The 27,290-nt window shown below is 41.7% G+C and overlaps 1 protein-coding gene across 1 annotated transcript; it reads left to right on the top strand.

Annotated features, from left to right (window-relative positions):
* Window positions 1-624: 624 nt before the first annotated feature.
* Window positions 625-25,507, top strand: CDH17 (cadherin 17). The gene is made up of 17 exons (XM_065627952.1): window positions 625-669; window positions 3,436-3,534; window positions 4,193-4,330; window positions 5,868-6,006; window positions 7,239-7,397; window positions 8,059-8,258; window positions 10,004-10,135; window positions 10,961-11,111; window positions 11,796-12,011; window positions 13,320-13,396; window positions 14,875-15,066; window positions 16,296-16,540; window positions 18,431-18,561; window positions 19,052-19,288; window positions 21,215-21,331; window positions 21,438-21,554; window positions 25,398-25,507. Exons 1-17 carry the CDS (start codon window positions 625-627, stop codon window positions 25,505-25,507), a joined length of 2,505 nt encoding a protein of 834 aa, XP_065484024.1.
* The last annotated feature ends 1,783 nt before the right edge of the window (window positions 25,508-27,290 follow it).

Raw genomic sequence — 27,290 nt, 5'->3', positions numbered from 1 at the left:
GATGCAACACAACTCATGGCAGTGTATGCTCAGCTTTTTGTTGAAATTTGAGGCAGGCAGCGCTCCTTGGACTTGGAAATTTTGTTTCCAGTAGCCATGTTGTTTTAAGGGGTGCAGACACCTCTGGTTCCTCTGCCTCTGCAAGCTGCAAAGAACAGCTGCTTTTTGTAACCAGAAGGCAGAGGCCTCAGGATGACCCCTGTAAGACCATCATCTTCTTGCAGTTATAGCGTTTGCTGTGAACGTGTTTTTGCATTCTGTAAAGCAGAAGTGAAAATGGGGCTTGCGTCACATAGAATCATTGCAACAATGAGGTTGCATGGCTTGGAGTTTTGTGTTGGTTTCAACCTCTGGCAGCTGTTTGAGGCTCTCACAGCACGTGGCACCTCCTGCACCACTGGGGACAGACCTGATGGGCATGACCTTTCCAGCCAGCCCAGGGACGCCACCGTCTCACCTCCATGGGCAGAGCTGCTCCTGGTCCTTCAGAGCACACTCCTGGGCTGCCCTCTCCCTACAGCTTCGGGAAAGCTTAGCTGTAGCTTTTATTCACAAATAGAGTGGGCCAGCTCTATGTTACTATCGCCTCTTCTTTTCAGGAGCTGAAGCAAAGCGTATTCCAGTATGTTTAAGCTGTGTGGACTTCAATTTCTGCTTGTCATTCACTGGGTGAGTTACAGCTTTTCCTTCCTTTATCTGTGAGCAAACAGCAAAGGTTGCCTGCGAGCCTTGGAGCTCCAGCCCATGCCTGTCCTGGTCTGCAGGCCAGGCTGGCAACGTGTGCCAGCAGAGTGGCTGTAACTCTGGGTGTGGGAGCACAGCCCCGACATTTATGTGTGACCCCACAGCCAAAAGTTAGGAAGACATGTCAATCACTGAGAAAAAAAAAAAACAACTTAAAAAAGCCTAAAAGACAATAGTTTATCTATTTTGCCTTTTGTACTTCCTCCTTAGATATTACTTTTCCCAATAAGTGGATTTAATGCTAGAAAAGATTTAAAAATATTGCAACAAATCACCAAACAATGAAGACGTCTGTATCCTGTGTTCTATATTATGATCCATACCTGTGTTGATATATGAAATGTATTCTAAGACATATAGTGGCACGTAGTTCAAACCATGCATATTAGCTATTTATCCTCATTAGTCCATCTATGTGAATCCCTCTTCAGAGGATTTTCTGGAACTGAAATGTATTACTTATGTTATCTTATGGACCTCACCTATTATATTCTATAGATTTATTGATATTTGTAAAGGTTACAGTGGTGGTTTCTACTTTACAATTGAAATTAACAGAAAAGATAAAAAATTGAGTCAAATTCAAGTTTATTAAAAAGTGCCTTAGAATATGGAGACCCTGAGGGATGGGATTGATGTGCAGTAGTGAGTACCTCTGTTTTCCTTCCCATCTGAAAATCTGCTGCCCGCGGAGGTGCCAACCCCCATGAAGCCATTCTGCAGGCATTGTAGCCCCCTTCAAAGGAGATGCCAGCTGGATACAGACCAAGGAGAAAGCCCTATTTCCCCTTCAGGCCCCTGAGTGGTGATTCATGCTGTAGACATACGTTTGGAAATATTTATGGTCCACATAAAGTAATTTTAATTGACAGGAAGAGATATCTCTTACTTGCTCCAGAGCCTGCACTTTGAACCCGTTGGGTTTTATAGCATCAGCCTTTGTTCTTCCACGGTGAGGAACATGAGCAAGCAAAACCCCTCCACAAAATGGTCCTGGGAAAAGCCTCCAGGAGCCAGGTTGTGCCCACCAGTGTGACACGGGAACAGCTGTAGCAGATCAGATTGAGGGCCCTCCTATCTTGTCCCTGGCAGAAGCCAGCAGTCAGGATTTAGCAAAAATAGTAAGGGGTAGCTTTAAAGTATTCTTTCCTGGCATGTGCACCTATTACATGGCTTTTTGGATATTTTTCTAATGTCACTAGTGTTCACTAGCATTCCTCCCCCTCCTTCCCCAGTTCTCACAATAATCTAGTTTTCCTCTTTGCAAAAACAGTCATAAACCCTTGTAGGCAAGGAGGGCAGCATCTCTGGCTATTATTAAACAAAATCTGGTGTTATTCAAACACCACTTGTGACACACGCACACACACACAGAGCAGTGCTTTAGGGTAAATTGTGCTGAACTTAGCTATGTTTTTGTCATAGGCAGAATTGAGTTTTCCCTTGGTAATATGTAGACTGTGCTTTTCTGTGAGAGGCTGAATAGCTGTCCCAGCAGCAATAGGACCAAATCCAGGGGAAAAGTCATGCAGCAGAGAACATGCGCTCCTGGAGCCTGACTCCATGGTGTGATAGGCAGGGTGGCAATGGCAGTTCAAATCTATAAAGCAGAATAGAGTAATTTTTACACTAGGAGAAAAGAAGTTTTACCTGTGTAACCAAATGATGGAGCCGTAATTCTGGCAGGCAGATCCTCAGCATTGGCAAGACTTTGGTGACAGGGAAAGAAGAGTAGACACTCAGGAGAGTTTGGTCTTGCCGTTGGAGAAACAGGCAGATTATCTGAACCATAGGCTGAATCTTCTGGTGTGCAAGGGCTGCTCTGGGAGGCCGATTTTTTGCTTTGCTTTTTTTTGTTTCAAAGCAAAAACAGCCCTCAACATCAGGGCAGGAGTGTGTCCCTCCACTTGGAAGGGAGTGGTTATCAAACTCGTTAAAAATTTCCCAGAAAAAACACCGTGTGAAAGCATTGCTAGCCATTGGGAAGAAAACAGAGGCTGAGACAGGTTTAGGCGGCATTTTGCCATGAGATAGAAGCCAGGGATCATCAGGACGTGTTGGCTCTTGCTGCAGTTTACTCTCACATGCAACTGCTGTGAAGGCGCAGGGCCCGAGCTGGTTGCCCAGTTCACTGGGGCACTGAGGGTGGTGGGGTAGGGGACGTGGGAAGGTCCACCTCTTTCCCTTACAAAAAAGGTTTCGATTTACTCAGGAAATTACAAAGAGTGCGGCCCCAATTCCTTCCCAACCCTGAGTGGGGCATTAGGTCTCTACACACTTGTGGCCACAGAACTGTGTGGCTCCTGGATGGGACATGGCTGGTCCTGCTGGGGACACAGGGTGATCCAGAAATGCTTTTATGAATTTCCTCTTGCTCTCAGCTTCCTCAGCTCTTCAATGCTTCTGTTTCCTCTTGAAAATAGATCAAATATCATTTAGGTATGTAGTTCTTAGAAAAGAGCAGGACCCAAATGTTTGTTTTCATATTAATTAATAAATAACACTGCTTTTAAAAATGGATGTGTACTAAAGAACCCAGAGATGCTCAGTGCAAGCCAACAAGTGTCTCGTCCATTATGCTACAGGAAAATAACTTGCAAGAGGCTCAATGATGGAGAGCTGCTGTCCTTGCATGGTGATGGCAGACATGCCTCAGCTGCTTTCCTCCTTCCCTTTCTCTCTCTCTCACAGGCTATATGCCAGAATTCTGGGGACCTGCATGTAACTGGGCCTCTGAAGGACATGGATTTCTTTATTCCAGAAGGAGGGGGAGTGCGCTTCATTTACCAGGTAATAAAGTGTCTCTTGGTATCCATTCCGGTCAAAAACCCCATAGTTTGTACACACTGACCTCACAGGCATTGTTGTCATGTGTGCTGGTGGGAAGAACAGTCCCCCAAGAGGATCCGAAATTAACTTTGAGTTCGTCTATCTGGGAATTCAAGAGTCTACATGCAAAACCAGGAGACAACCCCTTCTCTCAAACACATTTTAAGAAGATATCCTGAGACAGGGATTAACAAATTCAGCGTTCCTAGAGAATGGGTTTCCATGTAACTTGCGTCACCATTTTCCTTCAGCTCTGAGGTTTTCTTCCCAAAGCCGTAACCACAGAAGGACAGATCCAGCTCCCAGGCAAATGGAGGATGTGTGTCATTTTTTTCCATTCCTGTGCTCAGACAAAGCCCTGTCCCAAGCAGACGTTTGCTTTGGAAAGAAAACACAGTTGGGATTTCCTGCAGCATTCAGGAAATAATGTGAAAACTCCTCTGTTGAGGATCAGAAAAGAGAACATTTTTTTTGAGCAGATTCTTGGAATATCATTCCCCCAGCCAAGCACACAGTTGGCAATAGATTTTAAAAGACACAAAAGCATGAAATTATTTAGATTATGGCAAAAATGCTGAAAAAAGATTATTTTCTTTCCTTTTTTTTTCCCCCATTCTAGTTTACATCTGAGCCACCTGCTGTGAGTTTCAGAGCAAATGGTGAGAAAGATGGAATAATTGACATTGCACCGAAGACAGGCATCCTGTATCTCAATGGGTCTTTGGACTGGGAGACCAAAACAGTACACAAGCTGCAGGTAAAAACTCAGTGAAAAATAAGAAGAGAAGATTATTCCTATTCACCCTTTTTAGTAAAACTGAAATTAATAGAAAACTGTTGAAATTTCAAATTTTATTTTGTCTGTTTTTACAGACAGTTTTTTCATTTTTCATGTTGAGCTTTGCTGAAAGACATATGGTTTTATTGTTCTAAAAGACTTTTCATAGGAAAATACTCCTTAGCACATAAAGGTTATGTTGAGGGAAAAAAACCCCTACCCTGATGCCAACCCCAATCCTTTAATTCTTCTAATACAAGGAGGTCACTTTACTGGAAGTGAAATCTGGCCCCATGAATGAGATTTACTTGTTGTCCCTGAAGACTGATAGGCCAAATTCCATGGCTGGAAGGGGAAAACAAACGATTGTAATCTACTTAGGAAGATTATAACTTATTTAGTGACAAACGGTGTAAATAAATGACATTTAGACACAGAGACTCTGATTTAACCTCTGCTAGATAACAGCAGAAAGCTGTTTGGCAGATGTGGGAGGCTATTAGAGGAAGGAGCATTGTGTGCTTGTCTTGCTATTATACTCTTTTTCAGAAAGATCTCATTGTAAAAACTGTTGGGAGTGGGACAGCATGTAGGCAATCTCTTGGTCTCAGTAGCCTTGTGCTCTTATTCTGTGCCAAGAATGGTGGTGTCTTTTTTTCTGAGGCACTAGCGACTGAGAAGGACATGATAATGAGAGGATCAACATCTGAACGAAGTATATCACATTATTTTAGCTAGCCTTAGCTATCTTTCTAAAGTCTAGTATTTCAGGTTTAATAGTTTCGTGTTCTTAGCTCCAAAGCGCCCTTGGATTCCTATTGGAGAGGACAATGTTCTAGCCCCAGAAGTTATTAGCCCTAAATATGGGAATCCTTTACAGACAAAAAGAATTGATGACGGAACTAAAAAATGATACTTGGTAGGCATAAAAAATAATGATTTGGTTTAATATGTGCAAACAAAATAAAGACTCTCAGACATAATATATACTTGGTGTTTAAAGCTGAAGAAGACTGAAAAATAAGAAGTCAAATCATTCGGAACAAAAATGTAATCAGAACTAATAACTGAATTTTCTTTACAAACCCTTAGATCAGCCTATTTCTTCTGGTTGATATTTACAATAGCTCAGTTGAGTCCGCTGTATCATGCTGGATTTTCTCCTTGTTCTTTAGCAAGTATCTATTTCTACTTAAAGAAAATCATGACGTCTAAGCTGTGCAAGAATAGAAGTAGTTTGCTGAGACTGAAAGTGAGAAATTGCCCTCTGAGAAATGTAATCATAAGCAGGAGTACGTTATTTTGTTTTGTTCGCATTATATACTGTGGTGAATTACTGTCAGTGAGATACCCTGATAAATTTGTCCTTGTAGATAGAGTCACCCAGTGATGGCTCTCAGCAGATTTGTGTCACAGTAAGAATGACCTGGCATTTGACATCCTGATGTTCATTTATGTCTTTTGATTTATCTACATGAGAACATTTCTTTGTTGTTCCTTCTTTTTCCAAATCAAGGTGGAAAGCCTGGATGAAAAGGGAAATGTAGTGAATGGTCCATACACTATTACAATACATGTGGAGGATATCAATGACAACCCCCCAGAATTTGACAAGACAAAGTACACTGGAGTAGTAAGGCAGAACTCCCGTCCAGGTAATCTTCATAATTAAATATTATAGTTAATAGGAAGCTAGCTAGATTAGTTAAACAGGAAGGTAAACACTTCAGCAAACTGAAAAAAGATCAGTTTTCCTTCCCACAGGATTGTACAAAATAAAGATACAAGCACATGTAAGATAATGAAATGGCAACGCATTGATGACAATGTGGTGTAAAGGGATGAGTGTAATCAGAAATATTTCAAAGTACGTGTTGTTTTGTATCACTTAAAAAGCAAATATTGCCACCTTCTCCATTGCACTGAAAAAAGCTTCTATGCTAGAAGGATTTTAAAGTTTAAAGGTTGTCAAAGGCTACACAGAAAGAGAATGCTAAAAATTTGTAAATCTTTGCAAATCAATGAAACAAAATTCCAGTGTAGATGTGGAGCGTGTGTTTACAGTGACTGATGCTTCTCAGAACATGGGCTGAACCTTGGTACTTAGGAGAGAGTCGTAGATTGTGAATTGCAGTGATCCAGTCCAGAAATCAGGAAAGTATGGAAGAGCAGCTCAAGACCCACATCTTGGAAATTAAACAAAGGGCTCAGCCAGCTATTATCACTGTGACTATGGACTCAAGAAGAACCTTTTGCTAAAGAATACATATATAAAGGTTCATGGGGCCAGAAAACCATCCTGCAATATTTTACTCTATTCTTCAACTGTATCCAAGTGAAAAAGATTTTGAATATTGCATTGTTGATCAAAAGGCAAAAATTCACTTATGTTACCATGAATTTCCGTTTTTTTTCACTGTATGATTGTTCCTTAAATTATAACTGTGTCACAGCTGTAGGGCATTTTTCTCAAGGTGCTTTGGGTTGAACTAATGAACTAAAACTAATGAACTAAAGACTGCAAAGTCAGTCTTTCTACAAGTCACCGCAACGTGGCCTTGAAGAGAGGTACCAGTGAGTTACATCCTAGGTACAGGCACTCTTGGGTGGTAGATAGCTCTCTGATTTAGCTCTGTCACCTTTTTCATCAACTGGTCTTCACACCTGTTGTGATCCTACTAAGCAGAGCCGGTGGAGGGGGGACCTGTGGGATGGTAAACAGGCAATGTAACCTTCACATACAAGCATGGCTTACCATGAGAGACAGATTATGAAACAATGCTGGCTCCCCGTAAGCTGCCTTCCTGGCTTGAGAGCTCTGCTCGAATGGACTATGTGTTGAGGTTTCAATCTCCTTTTACCACTGTTCCTTTTCTAATCTAAACAGGCAAGCCCTTCATGCAAGTCCATGCCACTGACCGTGATGATCCTACGACTTCCCATGCACAGCTGAGGTACAGCATTCTCCATCATTTTCCCAACCCTTATGGAGAAATGCTTTTCGAGATTGATAGTGTAACTGGAGAAATCTCACCAAGTAGGACAGGTATGTAAAAAGATTCTTGTCAAAAATTAAACATGAGTTCCTGGGTGAACATAGGAAGCAAACAACAACACAGCTCTGATGTTAAATGCTGAATAAACATAGTTAGTGGGATGTACTCCACTGAGGTCCTGGTTTTGGGGAACTTTGTGTCCCACCAAATTCAAGGGACATTAGCAGAAATGGAGATTGGGATCTAACTACATTGAGAAGAGAGGTAGATCCTCTGTCCTTCAGGACTATACACTGAGTCGTATCCTGGGATTGATTCTCTTCCTTGAAATCTAGAAAAACAAAAGCAGTAACATGAAAAATGGAAAGAAAACTCAGCTGCCCACGTGATCCCAAACAAATTGCAATGATTTCAAAACCCTGTCTCTTCTGCTGGGCTGAACAAGTGCCTAAATGAAGTGAGGGCTGTTCAGTGATGCATCTGCACAATATGAGACCACAGCACACAAGTCTCATATGATTATGCCCACACGATGCTGTGCTGCAGCATTCAGAGAAGCCAGAGGAAGTAGCTTGCTGAGATTTGGAGCAGAGGCCCATCTAAGGAGTGAGCCTGGAGCGGATGAAGCAGCATGGTGCATGTCAGGGGCAAGGGGCAGATGAACAATCTTCACAGCCTTTGCTCCTTTTCACTTCGCTCTTTGTTCTCTAGGCTCTTATTACTTAGATCCTCAAAAGCAGGACACATTCACACTTGTCGTCACTGTGAAGGACATGGCGGGGATGTCAACAAATGCTTTCACCAGCAGCACCGATGTGATCATCACTGTGAAGGAGAGCCTATGGAAAGCTCCCCCCACCATCCACATCCAAGAAAACTCCACTGAGATCCACCCTGTCAAAATCAGCCAGGTAGGACCATTGACTGCACTCTCTGCACCTCTCCTTGGTGCCTCAGAGTAGTTTTCTTCCAGCTAATCGTGAAGGTGTCCCCACCGCATTCAACACCAGGCTCTTCAGAAGGACTTTGGCACTGCCCAGTTATTTTTTGTATGGTATCCTTTGGAAATTATCTTTAGTGAAGGTCTTATTAACTTTTTGGTAGTTTGAAAGTTAATGGTTTGAAGGTGACTGATACACTGTCAAAACAAACATTAGAGTGATTGGACTTTGCCCTTCTGTTTGGAGAGGCTGTTAGCATGGCCTGTGTGTGAGAATATCCCATGATATTCTCAGAGGAAATATTTGGAGCATTTTGTTACAGCATAATGAGTGGAAGAAAAAAGGTGCCTTACAAAGGTATTTGGCACAACATGAAAGATAAAGCTCTTGAGACACCCCAAGGGTGTCTAGACAGATGTCGCAGTTGGATGCCTCTGCGAAGGTGCCGCTATTCTCTCCCAATGGGTTCCTTTGAGCACTTCCAGCTTCATCCTAACACCACAGGCCCTCCAGGCTTTGGGCAACCCAAGAGATAACCTGTTGAAGGTTATTTTGAGATTATCTTCTTCCATCCACAGAAGAGCCCAGCGGGTGATGAGCTCCACCCCCACCATGCTGTGGGCAGTTCCCTGCACTCAGGGACATCTGCTGTGACCAGTTTTGGGTGACGCAGCACACCTTCTATATTAAAAGTACCTAGGAAGGACTGAAATTCCCTACTTCAGCATCCTGCATTCCCATGGTATTCTTCTTTTTGCAGTGCAAACGTGAAATATTTTGCCAATAACTGCAGACTGATAGCAATGTATACATCATTAAATATTAACTAACAGGCCAGCAGCTTTTCAGAAATGTTTGACTTTGAAAAATGCCTTGGCACTGGCATCCCCAATTCTGTCATCCCTTGAGCATAGCAGGATTCCTTGGATCCAGTTTGCAAGAGTAACTGACTTGGTGTTATTCCCACTGGCCTCAGTGACAGCCTGAGGAAGTCCAGAGTGAAAACAGGTGGAATAAAAACTAACATGCAATGGTGCTCCCATTCTGAGGTCACTTGTATATAAATTTCATGTGGCAGCCAATGACATGTTGATTCTACCTAGGGGAAAATGAAATGCAGTTGCTGCTCTATAGTATAAAACATAAATGGTAATACTGACTCCTTCATTAATTTGGCAGTTTGTTTACTGCATTTGATTTTAAATCCAAAGAACCCCACTAAAGATCCCTCATCACAGACTTTGGTGCACGTAAAGAGCATGCACACACATACGTGCAGATAGGTACTGGATATTTTTTTTGTTGTTACGCATCTCTGAATTAGATAAACCAAAACAATGGGCAGGAATAGACAGTGTAAGAAGATGGAAAAAAAATTGTATTAAGACATTCAAATACATATAATGCTTTCTTCTCATGTATCACCATTTAGCTCCATATCCCAAAACCTTTCCATAAAAAGATGTGTTATATCCCATCTGGACAGCTGGAGAAACTGAGGTAAAATGGCTTCACCACAACAATTCAGAGTGTAGAGGTGGATTATCATTCTGGTTTTCTGCAGCTCATCCCAAGAGCCTGCCAAACTGTTAATTTTCTGGTTTATGAAGCTAACAGGAATGCAATATTTTTCTGTTTGTGGTCCAGAAATGATCCCTGTTAAATCTCAGCCTGCACTTCTGATTTCCTATCCTGACTTATTTGTGTGTTTTTAGGTGCAGTCAAATGAGCCAAATGTAATTTATGACATTTTTGAAAAAGAAAATCTGCCCAGGCTCCCATTTTCCGTCGATCAGGATGGGGTTATTTATGTGACTGAACCACTGGACAGGGAAGAAAAGGATACTGTAAGTAAACACATAAAACCTCACTGATGGGAGAGACCATAGCAAGAAGCTGATTATTGGTGTGGGAGTAAATATGAGAAAGCTTACTAGAAAGAACAGAGGAAAAAAAAATATTCCTTGTCATTTCTGTTTGGAAAGCACATTCATCTACTGCACTGTAAACAGCCTTCAGTTTGGTACCTTACATTTCTCCGTGGATCTGGCAATAGCAATCACTGCCCACAGTGTATGCATAATGTACAACATGGACCAACTGTGGCAGGATTGTAGGTGCATGAGCAAGAGGTAGGCAGTGGCATTCACGGAGGGCTTTTGGGTGCTTCAGATCTCCTCTAGATCCCAGTGGCCTCAAGAATCTCTCCACAGCAGAAGCAGAGTTTCACTTGCAGATGCAACTGTGTAGTTATCCTGAAGTTCCCCATCTGGGGGTCTTTTAGACAGAAAACCGTCTGTGCCTTTTTTTCTTCTTGGAAGAAATTCGGGCACAGAATGTGACAGGGATCAGATATACTGGAGGAGTCCTATCTGTATGTGGCAGATGAATTTGCAAAGTGACAAAAATGAGATATCCCTGCTTTTCATGAATTTTTGTGAGAGCAAGTTCACAGTGCATTGAAGTATTAAGGACTTTTAAATACTTTTGAGAACTCAGACATCAGGCACTAAGGTGTGATGGAAGAGTTCTGTATTAAACAGAGCGAAAATACTAAACAAACATGAGAGGATATTTAATTTGCAGGAAACACTCCCATAGTTACACATTTAAATGCAAAATACTGTCACAGTGGACATTCAAGACATCTAATCTTAATATTCTTATTGCAGTATGCTTTCTTCGTGATCACAAAAGATAATGAGGGAGAGCTAGTGGACAAGCCTCTGCAGATTAGTGTTATTGTGGAAGACACTAATGACAATCCCCCCGTGTGCCAGCAGACCCTCACTGTAATTGAAGTTCAAGAAAATGAAGGTGAAGGTAAGAAATCAGCTTCTACTAATTTATACACATCATTCTGGTCCTCTTACTGTTTCCAGCTGTGTGCAAATAAAGCTGGAAATTCTGATCCCAAAGAGTAAAATGCAGCTTTCCCAGAGAAATGTTTTCCTGTGCAGACAGACCTGTTTTTTTCACTTCAATAATCCATGTGGAAAGGATTTCAATAACGTGAGAAGAACAGGCCCAAGACTCCTATGTAAGAAATGTTGTTCCATTTAAAATAAAAAAATTGCACTTTCCCACAACTGCAGTTTTGGACAACTGCTTAAATGTAAAAAGAAAAACACCCCTTTACTACTCTAAAAGTGACGAGCCCATTTTCCCTCATCCAGATGCTTGTACAGCATAATGCCTTTGACTTCAATGGACCAGTACCAAAATCTGTCCCTAAGTCTTCACATCAGTTCTTTGGTTTCAAGGCTGAAGTGTCTGTTGTTACATGTAGCCCAATCCTTTGGACTACACCCATCCCGAAACAGCTGGTTGGGATGCTAAAGGAAAAACTCCCAGAAGTTGAATGATTGTGTCCATTGCTGTTTTCCAAGCAGTTGTATTTTTATCGCCCTTCTACTCTTTATACTGGTATCACCGTCAGTGTGCGCCTCTGTGAAGGAACAGAACCACTGCATTATCTAACTAACTCCAGTCTCTCCTCTGCCACAGGAAGTAATATTGGCACCGTGTTTGCTACGGACATGGATAAGGAGCACACCCTTAACTCTCGTCTGCAGTTCAAAATTGAAAGTCAGGTTCCTCCTTTTCCTTCAAGTAATCTGTTCTTTATTCAGCAAGACACTGGGGTTTTGCAGTTAATGAGCCACTCGTTAAACAAGCGCATTGTACCCAACTATTCCTTGAAGGTGCTGGTGACTGATGAAGGTAAGTTATATATTGGAGTAATGGAATACATGTTATATATTGGAATAATTTTGTTCATGCCGGCATCCCCAGTGCCTGGTGTCCAAGGGATGAGAAGAAACCTAGAGGATTCACTGGAAGCAGCAGCAGCACTGGGAGTTGGCTTGCTCTGCCATGGTACTGCCTTGCTCTCCAGTTGCAGAGAGGTTAATCATGATTCATAAAGCAAGTATGGAAGGAAACCAGCTCTAGGGCAGAGCGTGGATAAACTGGGAAGCTTATTAACAAGTACTGCAGTAAGAGATTTCCTTCCACAGGGGAAAAAAAATGAAGAGATCATGATTGTGGTTTTCTCCAAAAATCTTTCAAAGCGACTCGCTGAAAAAAATCAAGAAATTAAACACAGCTGCTCAGAGAGAATAGATAATGTATTTTAAAAGATTAAGAGGTGAAATTAATCTTCAAAAAGAATCTTGTCCATTATGTAAGTTCCCAGGAGTCCTTTGTGTTTCACTGAATAGAAAGGAAATCAAACTCCATACTAAAGCTTAACGCTTTGTGTTGGAGTCCTTATAGTCAGGCAAAATGTGTGGATGGAAGAACTGTCATGCAAAGAAAGCAGTGTGACTTGTCTCTAAACGAAATAGCATCACGTAGCCGGATTGTATGAAAACTTTGTAGGGGAAGAAGCTGGCGGTTTGTTTTGGATGCTTATTTGACTTTCATCCAAACACTTTTGTTTAGAATATTCTGTAACTTTCAGCTCATGAAGTGGGTCTGTAAAACACTAAAATGCAGCTACATATGAATAGCACACGACCAGAAAGAGTATGCTTTTAAAATCACGAACCCTCATTTCTATGGTGCCTCTGCTCCCATAGAGTTTAGACTTACAGAGATCTGTTACAGACTTACAGAGATCTGAAGTTTAAGTCTATCTGTAACAAACACGAGAGTGCTGCCCACCGAGAGGACAAGGTAGCATAACAACGTGGGTCTTACTTTTTGACACACAAAAATGATATTGAGAAGCACCATTCATAGCTGTCATCATCCTGGTAAAGTGATACCGTTAAAAAGGTGAAGGAAATGAAATCAGAAAGGATGAGACACAGCTGAAGAAACTGGGAAAGTGAGTAGTAAGACAGAGAGTGAGAGTCACACTGACTACAAGGTAATTTTGATATCAAGTGCTTCTTATAACAGCAGGGCTTTGCTCAGACTGGGCAACTTGGCAGTGCTCACTTTTGCTTACAGTGAACCTATTTGGAGGCAACTTATTTTTGGCAGTAGGATTGCTGTGATGTTGTTGGTTCTCTTTCCATGCAGTATTCCAAACAATCTGTGATGTGCAAATACATGTCATCGACATCAATGATCAGATTCCCATCTTTGAAAAATCAGATGTGAGTATTTTTAACACTGTTTTTGATGTCCCAACAACTTTTGACAAATGTTTGAGCATACATTCAATGTCTATAGAACGTCAGCGAGAAACCAGCCATTTACAGGACAAGTAACAGACCAATCGACTAGTGAAAGTAAAGGCAAGATATTGCTACAAAGCCTACGTATAAGGTCTATCTAGACACTAGACGGTGGGATGAACTGACAGTTAATTCTGAAATATAAGGTAATTTTCTCAGTGAAAAACTAAGTGTACAGAGAGAAATTATTCTACTAAAGCAGTTTATTATGGAAATTTAAGTTCTGGAGGGAAAGGAGGAAGAAAAGACTTTAAAATTAATTAAAATAGCTAAATGGAGAAAAGCTAACATCTCTCAAGTTCCCTTCCAAACACAGTACTGATATATCCAGAAAAGCCAGAAGGTAAATGGAAATCAAATGCTGTATTTTCTTTAACCAGAAACAGTGTACCAGTGATCCATGCCAAAATGCATACCTGTTGGCCCTTCATTCAGGAATGGGTGTCAGGCTGTTGCATCTTCCTCTGGTGGAGGTGCTGTTATGTGGCAAAGAGACCTGCAGACCTCCTGTGACCTCTGCCTGCTGGCCCAAGCCTCCCTGCAGACACCGCAGTGGCTGGAATGTTTACATTAAGGTGTCTAAGCTCTCACCACACGTTCGGGCAATGTAGGCAATGGGCTCAGGAGAGATGTCTAGCTCATCAGTTGTAGATGTCCTCTTGGGGAAGCTGTGTTGGCTTTTGGGCTTTGCTGACTGCATTGCCTATGTCTTTTGTTGATGATAACAGAAGCTTAGACACATGTAGACTGTGTGCCTACAGAGCAGGCTGTTGACTTTCTCACCTCAATCCAGGACCTGGTCTCAAAATGAGACTTCTGGGTCAGGGCACACATCAAACAGGGTAAATGGAGCTGGGCCGCTAATGTGGCAACAGCCCGTGGTGGGTGAAGCAATTAAATATTTGACAGGCAGTGGCTAGGATGCTCACTGGGTACAGAGGAGACCTAGGTGCTGTCCCTACTGCCGTGACCATTGCATGTACATGGAGTAGTTTCAACGGAAGAGGTAAAGACTCCTCCAGAGTGTCTGGGACTGCTGCTATACTAGTAGCTCACACACTGACAGAGATCCCAACACCTTTGATAACTGTATGTCTAAAACCAGGCATATGGCAACTCTGCAGAGGGTCTTGTGCCCATCTTGCGTCTCTAGGTTCCGTCTGGAAGCAAGGTAGTTCACCTCTACTGCTGCAAGGCACGTCAGTAAGGCTTTTGTACACCTCTGTAACCTGGTTATGTCTCTTCTGGGAAATGCACCCACTGCTTCTCTCCCTCACACGGCTGCTGTGGGTTGAAGTACATCCGTGCTCATGGGTCGCGAGCCTGTTGTAGGGCTCAGGTTTTTATGTACAGATGGTGCTCGGTGTGTGATGTTTCAATGATCTCTCTCTCCTCAGTATCACGATGTGACTGTTGCAGAAAATATCCCGGTAGGAACAGTGATATTAGAAATTCAAGCTACTGATGGAGACGAGCCTGGCACAGGGAGCTCCTACATCGTTTACCAAGTGAAGGAAGGAGATCCAAACAACACGTTCACCATAGAGACAGATCCTGAAACAAACCGAGGGTTCCTCAGGATTAACAAGGTGAATAGATGGATTTATTCTTCTCCTTGAGAGAGCGATATATATGTAGTTTTATGTATATATATTTTGCATAAGCAGTAACTACCCTGGTGATGATTTGCAGAGGAGAGGTTGGCTGGTGGTGGGGTGAGGACACTCTAACCATGGTGCAGACTGCAGAAGGCCTCACTCTTGGGCTCAGGCGCTGTGCCTGTGCAGTTCTCAGGCAAACCTCATCTCCCTACCCATCCACCACCATCAGAAGCTACCTCCGCTGGCTCTGCTGCTGGTACCTTCTCCAGCAGAGATGACATAGGGCTTTATGCACCATAAAGAAAAAAAAATGGCATTATTCGAGTGATTTTGCATCAGAGTTTCTGGAAAAGAGAAAGCCAGCTAAATGCTTCTGTGGACTGTGGTCGAGATGGTGGACCGTCACAGGGCAGATCCTCCTTCCTGCTGGTGCTCTTGCATCAGTGGCTTTTGCAACGGGAGGTGCAATAGAGACCAACATGTCTCAATGTCAGGATGGAGAGGCTGTTTGTTCTTGCAGAGGCAAACTTAACTGCAACAAAGCCACAGTCAGTGTGTGCTGTGGTGGGTGATACATCCCATATGTTTTATGTTGGAGACAGGAATATAAGGAACACTTTCTGTGGCATCCATGAATTTCAATAGCAAAAGTGCTCTCCCTTTGAAATGAGTTTTCTTGAAGGCACTTGAACTACAGGTCCAGAAAACCTATCACTCATTTTCCAAGAGGCAACTTACTGTTTCCACCCAGTTCACTTACTGCCAGCTGGACCAAGAACAGGCAGACGCAGCTTTTGGTGGACCATCTTCAGGTTCATCATCAGCATCATTTTTTCCCAAGGAGGCAATTGTGAGAAACTCTGCAGTGTGACAACCCTCGCATGACTTTTGTCACCCAGAGGTCACCCGAGGCACTCTCGCAGAGCTATAAATACTGTTGTTGTAAACAGGATATAGTTATTAAACTTAGGCAGGCAGGTGGCAACTTTATTAGGAAATGCAGTTGCTGAGGAGGCCTCCAAACAGGCATATGGTTTCATTTAAATTGACTGTTTCCAGTATCATTTTGCTCCTGACAGCTCTCCCTCATTTAATCTGTATCTATCTGGGATGCAATCTCCTCCTTGAGAAGAGAGGGACTTTATGATTTCCCATGGGAGCTCCCCATGGCAGCAGGGCCATTGCTTAAAGCACCATTTTTTTTCTAATTTATCCAGGCTCTTGATTTTGAAGAAACTCCAGTGTACAACCTGGTGATCAACGCCACAAACCCCGAACCACTGGTGTCAGGCGTGCAGTACAACTCAAGCTCCCTTACCTTGTTTAAAGTTTTTGTAACAAATGTGGATGAGCCACCTGTTTTCCGCAAGACAGTTTACAAAGCAGAAGTGTCTGAAGACATTCCTGTCGGTACCGTGGTCATGACGGTGGAGGCCTATGATCCTGAGGGGGATACTGTACGGTAAAAAAGAGTAACCATGGTTTATTTATTGAATTTGGGATTCAGAAAATTGTTCTAAAAGAGGTACGAGGAAAACATACTCAATATTTAGCATGCAGGAAAAGACTTTTTTACAAAATCTCATCTCCTAGTAGAAGGTGGAGGTGTGATGGGTTGGTGGCTGGTGACCTACCTGCAGCAGAATGTTGGGCAATGCTTTTCTAAAGAGCTTTCTCTCTATGCTGTGATGAGTATCAACCAGTGTGGCCCTTGAACCAGGAAACTAAAAGGGAAGAAGGGCAATATATATCTCCAGGAAAAAGGCAGAGCTGGTCTGAGAATAACAGAGTTTCCTTATCGATAATGCCTTTAACAAACAAATGAAGCAGATCCTGCATACCCCTGGGAACCAGTAGGACAGTAGCTGTTTTTCATGTCACACAAGAAACCACACAGGTCTTTTTCTCCACCAAAACACACAACCTGTAGTGAAGCTCAAGTCAACAATTGGCAACTAATTCATTTTATTTTCCAATTGCCAAAGATGAACATGCCTGCTTCCACTGCAGATGCAAAGCTCTGTGCAAGACAACTCCTGTGCTTGTGAGTGGGATGCAAAACCTCAGTCTGGCTCACTCAGTAGCCCAACACCGTGTTGTGTGATTGAGTCACCCTGAGTCTCTGCCAGCTCACGGATCTATGCACAGTGCTGTGTTGTGTGGTGTAAATGTACCTTACGCAGTGGAATCAGACAGAAGAATTATTTGTGGCTCCTGCTGCACGATTCCCAGCTGAGATGCTGACCATATCAACTCAAAACAAACACAATCCTTGAAATTTAACTAAAATTCAGCAAAACACCAAGTAGTTAATGGAGTCACAGAATATGACTGTTAGGCCTCCCGTGGATTTTTATTCCCAGAGGTTTCTCATCTGGCTTTCTAATTTCCCCTAACTTTTGGGAACTTAGCATGTTTGGCTTTCCGTCAAACTGGTTTGAAAGTGAGCCATGTAGCCCAGAAGTTCTGGAGGATGATCACAGAGACAGATGACAGGAATTCATATATAAATAAGCCACATTTCTGCTAAAAAGTATAAAAAGTATAAAAAGTAAAAGATGTACAAGTATGTCAGCGTGCTGTTTTTAATGCAAGGGCCACTGAAAGAACAAAAGCATTGAATGAGAAGGTCAGGTCACATCTGCTCAAGCAAATGCTTGTGCTTTAATTGGGTCATAGGTTCATGGTTAAATTTGTATAAGTAAATATCTAGAGACCTTGTTGTTTGGTGTGTGTGGGTTTGTTGTGTTTTCTTTTTTTTCTTTTTTTTTTTTTTTTTTTTAACAGTAATATAAAGACGATTATGCAGTGACGCTTAAAGCCCTCTCTGTTCCAGGGCTGCCCCTATGGTAATTGTAGGCTGCTCCAGACTGGCAGCAGATAACCGCTGTGGTCCACCTCGGGGTCCCAGCCCCTTGCTAATCCAAAAGGCTGCACTGCACCCTCTGCCCCCAGCTTTTGGCTTGTGCCCCCATCAAAACCAAAACATGGGAGATGTGAAGGGGAGAGAGGGACATGGGGTTGGGACAGAGTGCCCTGTTGGACCAAAAGCTCAGGAACACCCCAGGTTTCCCAGTTAGGAGGAAGGTGGAGTTGCAGTACACAGGCTGGAGGAGCCGTGGCGTTCCAATGGTTCTGCTCTCACTCTTTATTCTTGATGACTTTTGCCTCCCTTCTCTGTCTGTCTCTCCTGGCTAGCTCTAGTATTGGGACTCCTCCAAGAACTTTCTTTTCAAGCACAATTGTAATCAAGCTGCTTGCCTAAAATCAATAAAGTATTTATTTTGTCAGCATTTTTTTCCTGATTTGGGATAGTATATGTGATTTTTTTTTTTCCTATTTCTTTCCGAAGATACTCCTTAGAAGGTGATGTGAGCAAATGGCTGAAGATTGATTCAGTCACTGGGCAGGTATACACTGCGTCCTCTTTGGATCGAGAACAACAAGAAACATACACAGTCGAGGTTGTTGCATTGGAGCGAAGTAAGTGATGAAACAACTACAGACTGGAGAAATGACAGGGCTCTGAAAGTTTCCCTTGGGTCCCCTGTCTTGGCCCCAAGGTAGAATATTGACTTATGTTTTCTGTATGTAGAATAGACATGGGAAACTTAAGGAGTTTTGTGGTTGAAAGAGTGTTCCAAAGAGCACTGGTTACCTTGGATGTGACTGCTTACCAGATATGATGGATGGGACAGTTTACTAGATACAGTGGTCTACCTGCCTCCTTTCATTTGCTAGTGTTCTGTAGTTGAAAAGAATTGGGAGTAAATGAACCATACTTTTAAAAAGGTGGTGGCAGTTACCATGAGAACCTTAGGACCTCCTGAGACCATGCCTCTGTGGCCTGCAGATAGGATGCCACCATCCTCTGCCTGCCTGGTGGTCTACCTATACGATAGCTGCAAATGCAACAGCCCTGCACATAAGTCCAAGATGTGCGTGTAACTTTGCATTCTGTTCAACTCTACAGAGAATGCAGCTCAGAAATCCAGAACAACTTTGACACTACAGTTACAGGATGTGAATGACAACGCTCCGCTGTTAGCTATGGATTATCCTGCCTTCTTCTGCCACCCCGTCAGTGGAGGAGAGAGAACTATCATTCGAGCTACTGATGCTGATAAACAGTGGTATTATTCAACATTTACTTTTTCTCTTGCGGATGATAGCAATGCAATAAATAATTGGGAAATCTCAAAGGTCAATGGTAAGTTGATAAAGCTATTCTTATAGTTATATGAAACTCTCTAAGTACTCTGGGATATATAAATATTAAATTTCTTTTCATTCTTATTATTGCATATCCAGTATTCATGCAAAGAAAAAATAGGTTGTCAAGAAATTACTTGCATTTTGGCATGTATTTATTTGAACACCTAAGTCATCAATTATTTTTTTCAAGAGATGATCTCTAGTGTGCTATAAGCTAAAATTCCACTAGTACTTATGAGAGAAGAAACATGTAAGAATAAAATGTACTGTGTGCTTAAATGAATAGAAATCACTTCTGGTAATGAAATAGAGCAGTTTTCAAACTGTGTGTTTCTGACATTTCATGTGCAAAGGGGAATTGTGCCTCACAAACAAACTGGAGTTCTTTGAAGGGGATCAGTAAGCAAGCACATGGATAAGTGCTTGTCCAATAGAGCCTGTCTGAATTTCTAAAAGATGTTTGATGAAATGTCTCATTAGAGAAAGCAGGGTTGCTACAATGTGAAAAGAACAAGTTTTGAAAGGATAAATAATAATGTGAAAATCTGGAGTTGGACTAAATGGTCAGCTCTTACACTGAAGGGAGTTCATGTGTGATTTTCCAAAGGGTTTTTTTTCTAGGACCTGTGTAGGTCAATAAATGTGAGTGTGCAATGAGGAGGCAAAGTTTACTCATTATACAAATTTGAGTAGGAACCAAGTGTGAAGAATTGCAGAACAACCTTGCAAGACTGAGTTGGCTGATCAATAAAATGGCAGATTCATGTGAACCCCGGACTGCAAATTCCCATTTGAAATTGAAATCATGGGTACTGAGCTGGACGTTGCAAGTCAGAAGGAAGACCTGTAAACAGTTCCATGAATATGTGTGATCAAATTATTATTATTATTCAGAAAAGCAGATCAAATATTCGGACTTGCCAGGAAGGGGCCAAAGAAGAAATCAGATAACATCATTATGCCACCATATAAATCCATTATGTGTTCAAATATTGAACTTTGGTCTCTCCATCTCCAAAAAGATGCAGTAGAACTGTAAACAGGTTCAGATAGGGTGACAAGAATAATCAGAGTTATGGAGTACTCTGATATAAGGAAGTTTATGGAAGCAGCAAAGTAAGATACTACTTTTTATCTTGGAAGAGAGTAGGGAAAAAAATACAATAGAGGTCTAAAAAATCATGAATGCTATGGTCAGGGTGGCCAGGGGTTCATCGTTTGCCCTCTCTTCCAGTACACAAACCTGGGAGTCTCAAATGAAGCTTATGGGATTGATTTCCAATGCAGATAGAAGGTGGAGGTATTTGACTGTGGAACTTGCTGCCACAAGGTGTTGTGTATGTAAAAAGTTTCTACACGTTCAAAGCAAGAAATTACATCTCGCTCCAAAATTAGGAGAAAATAAAAGACATGCTTCCTTTTTTATTGTAATCTCCACTTATTCTAGAGACAAGATAGTGACATTGGTAGACCTTTGGTCTGATCCCAATGGCTGTTATAGTCTTTTCCAAGTTTTAAAGAGTCTTAGGTGTGACAGTGTAAGTGTGCTAGAAGGACGGTCTGTCCTACTAAGTTATCTTGGGAACAATTTAAGTTGGTTAAGGTTTCTATGAGTATGGGGGGATATTCTTGGTTTAGATGTGATGCTATCAGTGTAGCACTACCCAAGATCAGATTTGGCCTGATGTGGAAATTAAGACGAAATGCTCTGATCATATGATGCTGAAGGACAGACCAGGCATTCAGACCATCCCTTTTGACTTAATGTTTGCAAACCAATGAGACCTGGAAAGACATGGAGGAAAACAGGAACTACCATCATGTGCAAAGCAGCTTTAAAAAAGAGCATTTGCAGCTGGTATGAATGTTGAGCTTTATTTCTTTCTTGTGCTGACATGAATGTCCCATTTCCTACTTACAGCTACTCATGCTTACCTCTCTCCGAAACACGCTAACTTTGAAGAGAAGGTGTATATTGTTCCAGTAATAATTAATGACAATGGACAACCACCTTTGGAAAGAAAAGTGAATCTTGAAGGTATACAGTGCACAGAATTGTTCATTTCAAGACAACAATTACAATTATGAATAATCAAAATGGACTATTAAACTTCTCATTAACCTCATGGCATTTCTCTTTGCAGTAAACATGTGCAGCTGTTCAAGTGAAAACTCATGTTTTATCGAAGTACAGCGTGAGCACTCCTGGCCAAGCGCTGGCCAGGCAATTGGAATTCTTATTGGGGTCCTACTCATCATTGGTATGTCACTTTTTCTTGGTTGATATGAAGCCAGGTCTCTGAGATATGATGGTCCTGCTGCATTTCTGACACTGATTCACTTGTTGGGTGAAGAGATATCATTAATGTTGCAGAAGTAGCAAAACTTCAACAAATAGCTTAAAACTTTTTCCAAGACAAGAGAAAATATTTTTTGTATGAATAGCATAGGATAGGACAGCATGGGAGAATAGAATAGAATAGAATAGAATAGAATAGAATAGAATAGAATAGAATAGAATAGAATAGAATAGGACTATTTCAGTTGGAAGGGACCTACAACAATCATCTAGCCCAACTGCTTGACCAGTTCAGGGCTGACCAAATGTTAAAGCGTGTTATTAAGAGCATTGTCCAAATGCCTCTTAAACACTGACAGGCTTGGGGCATCGACCACCTCTCTAGGAAGCCTGTTCCAGTGTTTGACCACCTTCTCGGTAAATAAATGCTTCCTCATGTCCAGTCTGAACCTCCCTTGGTGCAGCTTTGAACCATTCCCACGTGTCCTGTCACTGCATCCCAGGGGTCAGAGCTCAGCACCTCCCTCTCCCCATCCTCTCCTCAGGAAGCTGTAGAGAGCAATGACGTCACCCCTCAGCCTCCTTTTGCCCAAAATAGACAAGCCCAAAGTCCTCAGCCGCTCCTCATAGGTTGTTCCTTCCAGCCCTTTCACCAGCTGCTTTGCCCTCCTCTGGACACGTTCAAGGACCTTCACATCCTTCTTAAATTGTAGGGCCCAGAACTGCACACAGTACTCAAGGTGAGGCTGCACCAATGCTGAATACAGTGAGATAATGGCCTCTTGACCAGCTAGTGATGCTGTGTTTGATGCACCCCAAGATGCAGTTTGCCCTCTTGGCTGCCAGGGCACACACTGCTGACTCACACAGTGCTGCTGCTGACCAGCACCCCCAGGTCCCTTTCTGCAGGGCTGCTCTCCAGTCGCTCCTCTCCCGATTTATACTTGTGCCCAGCATTACTCCATCCAGCATTTGGATGTGTTAAATTTCATCTCATTAATTACTGCCCAATGTTCCAATCTATCTAGATCCTCTTACAAGACCTCCTGTCCCCCAAGAGAGTCAACAGCACCTCCCGGTTTGGTATCATGAGCAAACTTGCTAATGGTGCATTCAACTCCTACATCCAGATTGTTGATAAATATATTGAACAGAACTGGCCCTAGAATTGAATCCTGAGGAACATCACTGGTGACTGGGGTAGCCTCATCACTACAACCCTCTGAGCTCTGCCCTTCTGCCAGTTCTTCACCCAGCCCGCCACACACCTGCTTATCCCACAGCTGGACAACTTGTCTAGAATGATGCTGTGAGGGACAGTATCAAAAGCCTTACTAAAATCCAGACAAACTACATCCACCACCTTCCCTTCATCCACTGGGCAGGTGACATTATAATAGAAAGACATAAAATTAGTTAAACCCGACTTTCCCTTTGTGAACCCATGTTGACTGTGCCTGAATGATTGTGTTGTTCTTTAAATGCCTTTCAGTAGTACTCAGCATGATCTTCTCCATAATTTTTCCAGGAACTGAGGTTAAACTAACAGGTCTGTAGTTCCCTGGGTCTTCCCTCGTGCCGTTTTTGTAGATTGGAATAACATTGGCCAACTTCCAGTCAGCAGGAACCTCCCAAGACTCCCAAGACCTTTGGTAGATGATCAAGAGAGGTCCTGCCATAACATCCTCTGGCTCCTTTAGAATTCTCTTCACCAATATAAATGCAAAAGCCATGAGGATGACTGTTGATCGGATCCAGTCCCCCAGGAAGCAAAGAGCAAGAATTCTATGCTCAATCCTGTGCGATTTTTGAATGTGATGGTCACGAGAGCCAGACTGGAAACTGTGACTCAGCTGTAGGGTGGGGATGGACTGTTAAAGACTCATGGAGAAAATTTAAAAAAAAATAATTAAATGCATTTTAGACCTCATATTCGAGAGAGTTGGGTTAAATCAGAAGCTAAAAGGGAAAAGCCCCAAGAACTTATGTAAGTTACCATTACTTCAATTCTAAAAGAAAAGAGAACAAGTCCCCAAGAACAAGTTCAGTACTTAAAAAGACAAAACCAAAGTTCTGAGTTGATTTTCTTTTTTAATACTCAAACCCCTAAAGCAAGAGAAAGTGACAATGCTTATGATGCTTATGTGTTCGTCTTTTGAAGACAAAAAGAGAGAAAAAAAATTCAAATAACTTAAAATGGAAGAAGCCACACTCAGTTCATGTGATTGACAGAGAAACCCCTCAAGCTGCATCTTTGTCATCTCTGATCAAGCTTCTCACATCACATATTTTTGCACAATGCCTCAGTCTGATCCCTCAGTATAGCGCCACATTTAAGTGAAAATTATGTTGGATAACTGAGTAAAGATTTTTTCATTACAAGAGAGCTGGTCAGCTTCAGGGAGCACAGTGAAAGTTGCTACTGCTGTTATGACTTTAAAAAACCACAGTGTATGTAGTTCATAAAGGATTTTTAAAAGAATTCCTAAAATGAATATGCGGATTTTTTCAATAGCAATTTTTTTCACTGTAAAGGCAAAATCAGATGACAGCCTTGCAGGTGGATTTAACAGGGATCAGAGATGGGCAAGAAAGAACCAATCAGAAGTGTCTAAAGATTTTATGAAACCCAGGCGGATTACAAACACTGAATTTAGCCTTGAAGCTCAGGACCCTCTGTAGTTTTCCGTTCTTTAAAAGAAACACAGAGCATAGACACTGGAAAAGAAAATACAACAAAACAAAAAATACACCTCAAACCCTCAGCCAATCTATTCTGAATGGGAACCTCTTTAATGAAGACAAACTGTTTCTCTCCTGGAAGGTATTTCTGCCACTGAGAAGAGGGTGGTAGATACTAACATGTTCCTTGATTTACTACTCAGACACCACAAATATGAATGTAAAATAAGAACAGCCACAAAACAGATATTCAGAGCAATGAGTGGGGCAAGGGAAGTAGATGAGCACTTCTATATACTTTAGTAAAGGAACAAAGAGATGTCGGAAGTGATAGAAAATCCAACATTGATAAAGAGGAAATAAATTTACATACCGTTTAACAAGCTCATAATGATTTAAAAAGATGAAACATATATGTAATATACATATAATATGCATATTTGATGAGTATTTATACATATATATGTATATATGCATATGAAGACATCTAGACACCTTAGATATGATAACTGATGATAAAGGGTATAAACTCTTCTAATCTAGGCCAGAAGAAAATCTCAGTCATTCTTGGCCATAAGTGCACAAATCTCTGGGGTCCATCAGCTGTTCCCAACAGATACCAACAAGTTCCTAAAGAACAATTTTGCTGTTAGTAGTCTCAGCTTTGCTGTGACAGAATTGCCATTCCATTGGGAAAAAGCAAAACAAAACAAAACAACCAACCAACAAACCAACCAAAACCCCAAAACCCACCCTCCCCGCCCCCAAAACAAAAAACCAAAAACCAGGGACTACAATTCAAGACAAACATGAAAAATCACTGCTCAGAGGGAGCGGGGCTAAAAAAGACACTTTGCCATCTGGTCAGACCCTAGAGGAGAAGTTCTCCTTTGGGGGAAGTCTCCTGAGCCCTGAAACATCTAATCCTGCCCACCAGTGCCTTGGGTCCTTGAACATGCTGTTGGTCCAATGCTGCATGGGCATTCCCCAAAGCCATTTGCTTCTGTTCAAGAGGTAAAGCGGTATGGAATGTATATAAGAGGTAAAGCAGTGCAGCTGTCAGATCCTACCTTTTCAGAGAGTTTTCTCTTCCCTTTACTAACGACTGCTCTCTGTTTTTCAGGTTTGATTATAGGGGGTGCATTTTTTCACATGAAATACAAACAGAAAAATGAAAAGAAGAGTGATCAGAAAGATGTGAAGGATACATCTGAGCTCAACAGACTGGCTTAATGACTGTTTCATCAAGAGACAAAAGTGCCCTTTGGGTCGAGAAGGAGGAAGCCTTGTAGCTCCCAAAGCCCCAAAGTGTACTATCACAATCTGAGGATACAAACATGCAAATGGAGGCTCCGAGGGATTTGTCATCACTTTTGTAAGTAATACTATTCAGCCATGAAAGAAAAAACATACGTACACTTCAGAACAACCATTAATAATAATCCCAGCTTTGACTGAAGTGTTAACTCATGACAACACCAACGCTGAGCTCCTGCAAGGATCAATACACGGGACCAGCCTTCTCCGTTTGGCAGCTGAAGTAAAAATGGAGTTTCCAAAGAACTACATTCACCTAACTGCACATCTTTGGTTCTTTCCTTCACAATAAGTTACTGAATGGCAGAATGGGAAATAAAATCCTGTGTTACGTTTGAAGATGTCCCATGAAGCTGCAAGAATCTCTCTGATTCTCAGCAAGGGAGCTCCTAAACTTATTGCAATCTGTAATCTGCCCTGGGTCATGCCTGCTTACATTATGCTAGTGAATTTGTGCTAGCAATATGCAAAAGCAATGTGATATTTCAGTTTTTCATTTTTTATATCCACAGAGTACAATCAGTTTGTGAAGAACCATGGCCTTTCATTATGGTTTCTAAGTTAAAAAATACATGCTGAGTCATGTGGAATTGGGTAATGTGCCGTTTTTTCATACTGCTGCAAATATTGTTCTTGCCTCCTACATGTTAGATAAGAATAAAAATGCTCTTTAAAGGTTTTGGTGTCTGCTTATTTTATTTAAAAAAAAAAAAAAAGAGTGCATGACAGCAAACCATTGCTGCTTGGTTATCTATTGTATTTAACCCTCACTTTCACATAACACAGATCAAAAATGGCCCTCAGGCCAGAGTGATACATATCTAGCTGATTCAAGATCCACTGGTTGCTGGGAGCACTTATCTCTTGGTTTCAGTAAAATGTATTTGAGCCCAGGATGACACTCAGGGAAGGAAAGCCTTTCTCCTGACAGCATGCCTATAGAAGGGCATTTTTGGTGACAGTTTGAGAGAGGCTTTTCTTTTAAGCTATAAATAAAAGCTGACAAATATTGTGCTAAACTGAAAAGACAATATACTTTTGAAAACACTGAAGAAAAGGTCATATGGAAAAGAGTATATTTGTTTACCCAGGATATTTTTTTTAATAGCTTTTGCATGCAGCACAGAACTAGAAAGAAAAGAGCACTTTTTTGGTAGCATTGCATTATAATAGGTTTTCCTAGAATGCTGCCAGCAAAAACTTTGCTTTTGGGCTTCAGCGACACAACCCAATTGTTGTACCTCTTACCCCAGCTGTTGGAGCTCTGTTATTTGCTGTGGGGCTCACTGCTGGAATGTATTTATTTTATGATGGGAATGCAATCCATTATATTTGGAAAGTATGACATTCAGTTACGTCAGTGTCTGCAGGGATTGGGATTAGTATATTGTTTTATAAATAAAGAAGCCAAAGTTCAGGAGTCATTGTACTTGTATATAGCAATACAGCTTTATCTGAAGATGGGGAAAATGTGCAGAAGTTCCACTTCATTTTATCTCCATGACCTCTCTTTCTGTTTGCTAATTTTACCCAAATGCATCTCGTATTTTCAAGAATTTCTTTTCTGGACAAGGTTCAAAACATTTCCTGTCTTATTTACCTACAATCATGGCTGGTTTTATAGCAGGACCTTATCCCTTTCCTCAGTCTACAGGGGTATTGCTCCAATTTCTTGATCTTGTGGGGTAATTCACTGCCT

This window comes from Caloenas nicobarica, chromosome 2 (genome assembly GCF_036013445.1).
Source record: "Caloenas nicobarica isolate bCalNic1 chromosome 2, bCalNic1.hap1, whole genome shotgun sequence".
NCBI classification, from domain to species: Eukaryota; Metazoa; Chordata; class Aves; order Columbiformes; family Columbidae; genus Caloenas; species Caloenas nicobarica.
This window is presented reverse-complemented; position numbering and strand designations above follow the sequence as displayed.

Coding starts and splice junctions, on each gene's coding strand:
- CDH17 (XM_065627952.1), top strand. CDS start 625: ATGTTTAAGCTGTGTGGACTTCAATTTCTGCTTGTCATTCACTGG. Junction 13,397..14,874: donor CCATCTTTGAAAAATCAGAT/GTGAGTATTTTT, acceptor CTCTCTCCTCAG/TATCACGATGTGACTGTTGC. Junction 15,067..16,295: donor GGTTCCTCAGGATTAACAAG/GTGAATAGATGG, acceptor TAATTTATCCAG/GCTCTTGATTTTGAAGAAAC.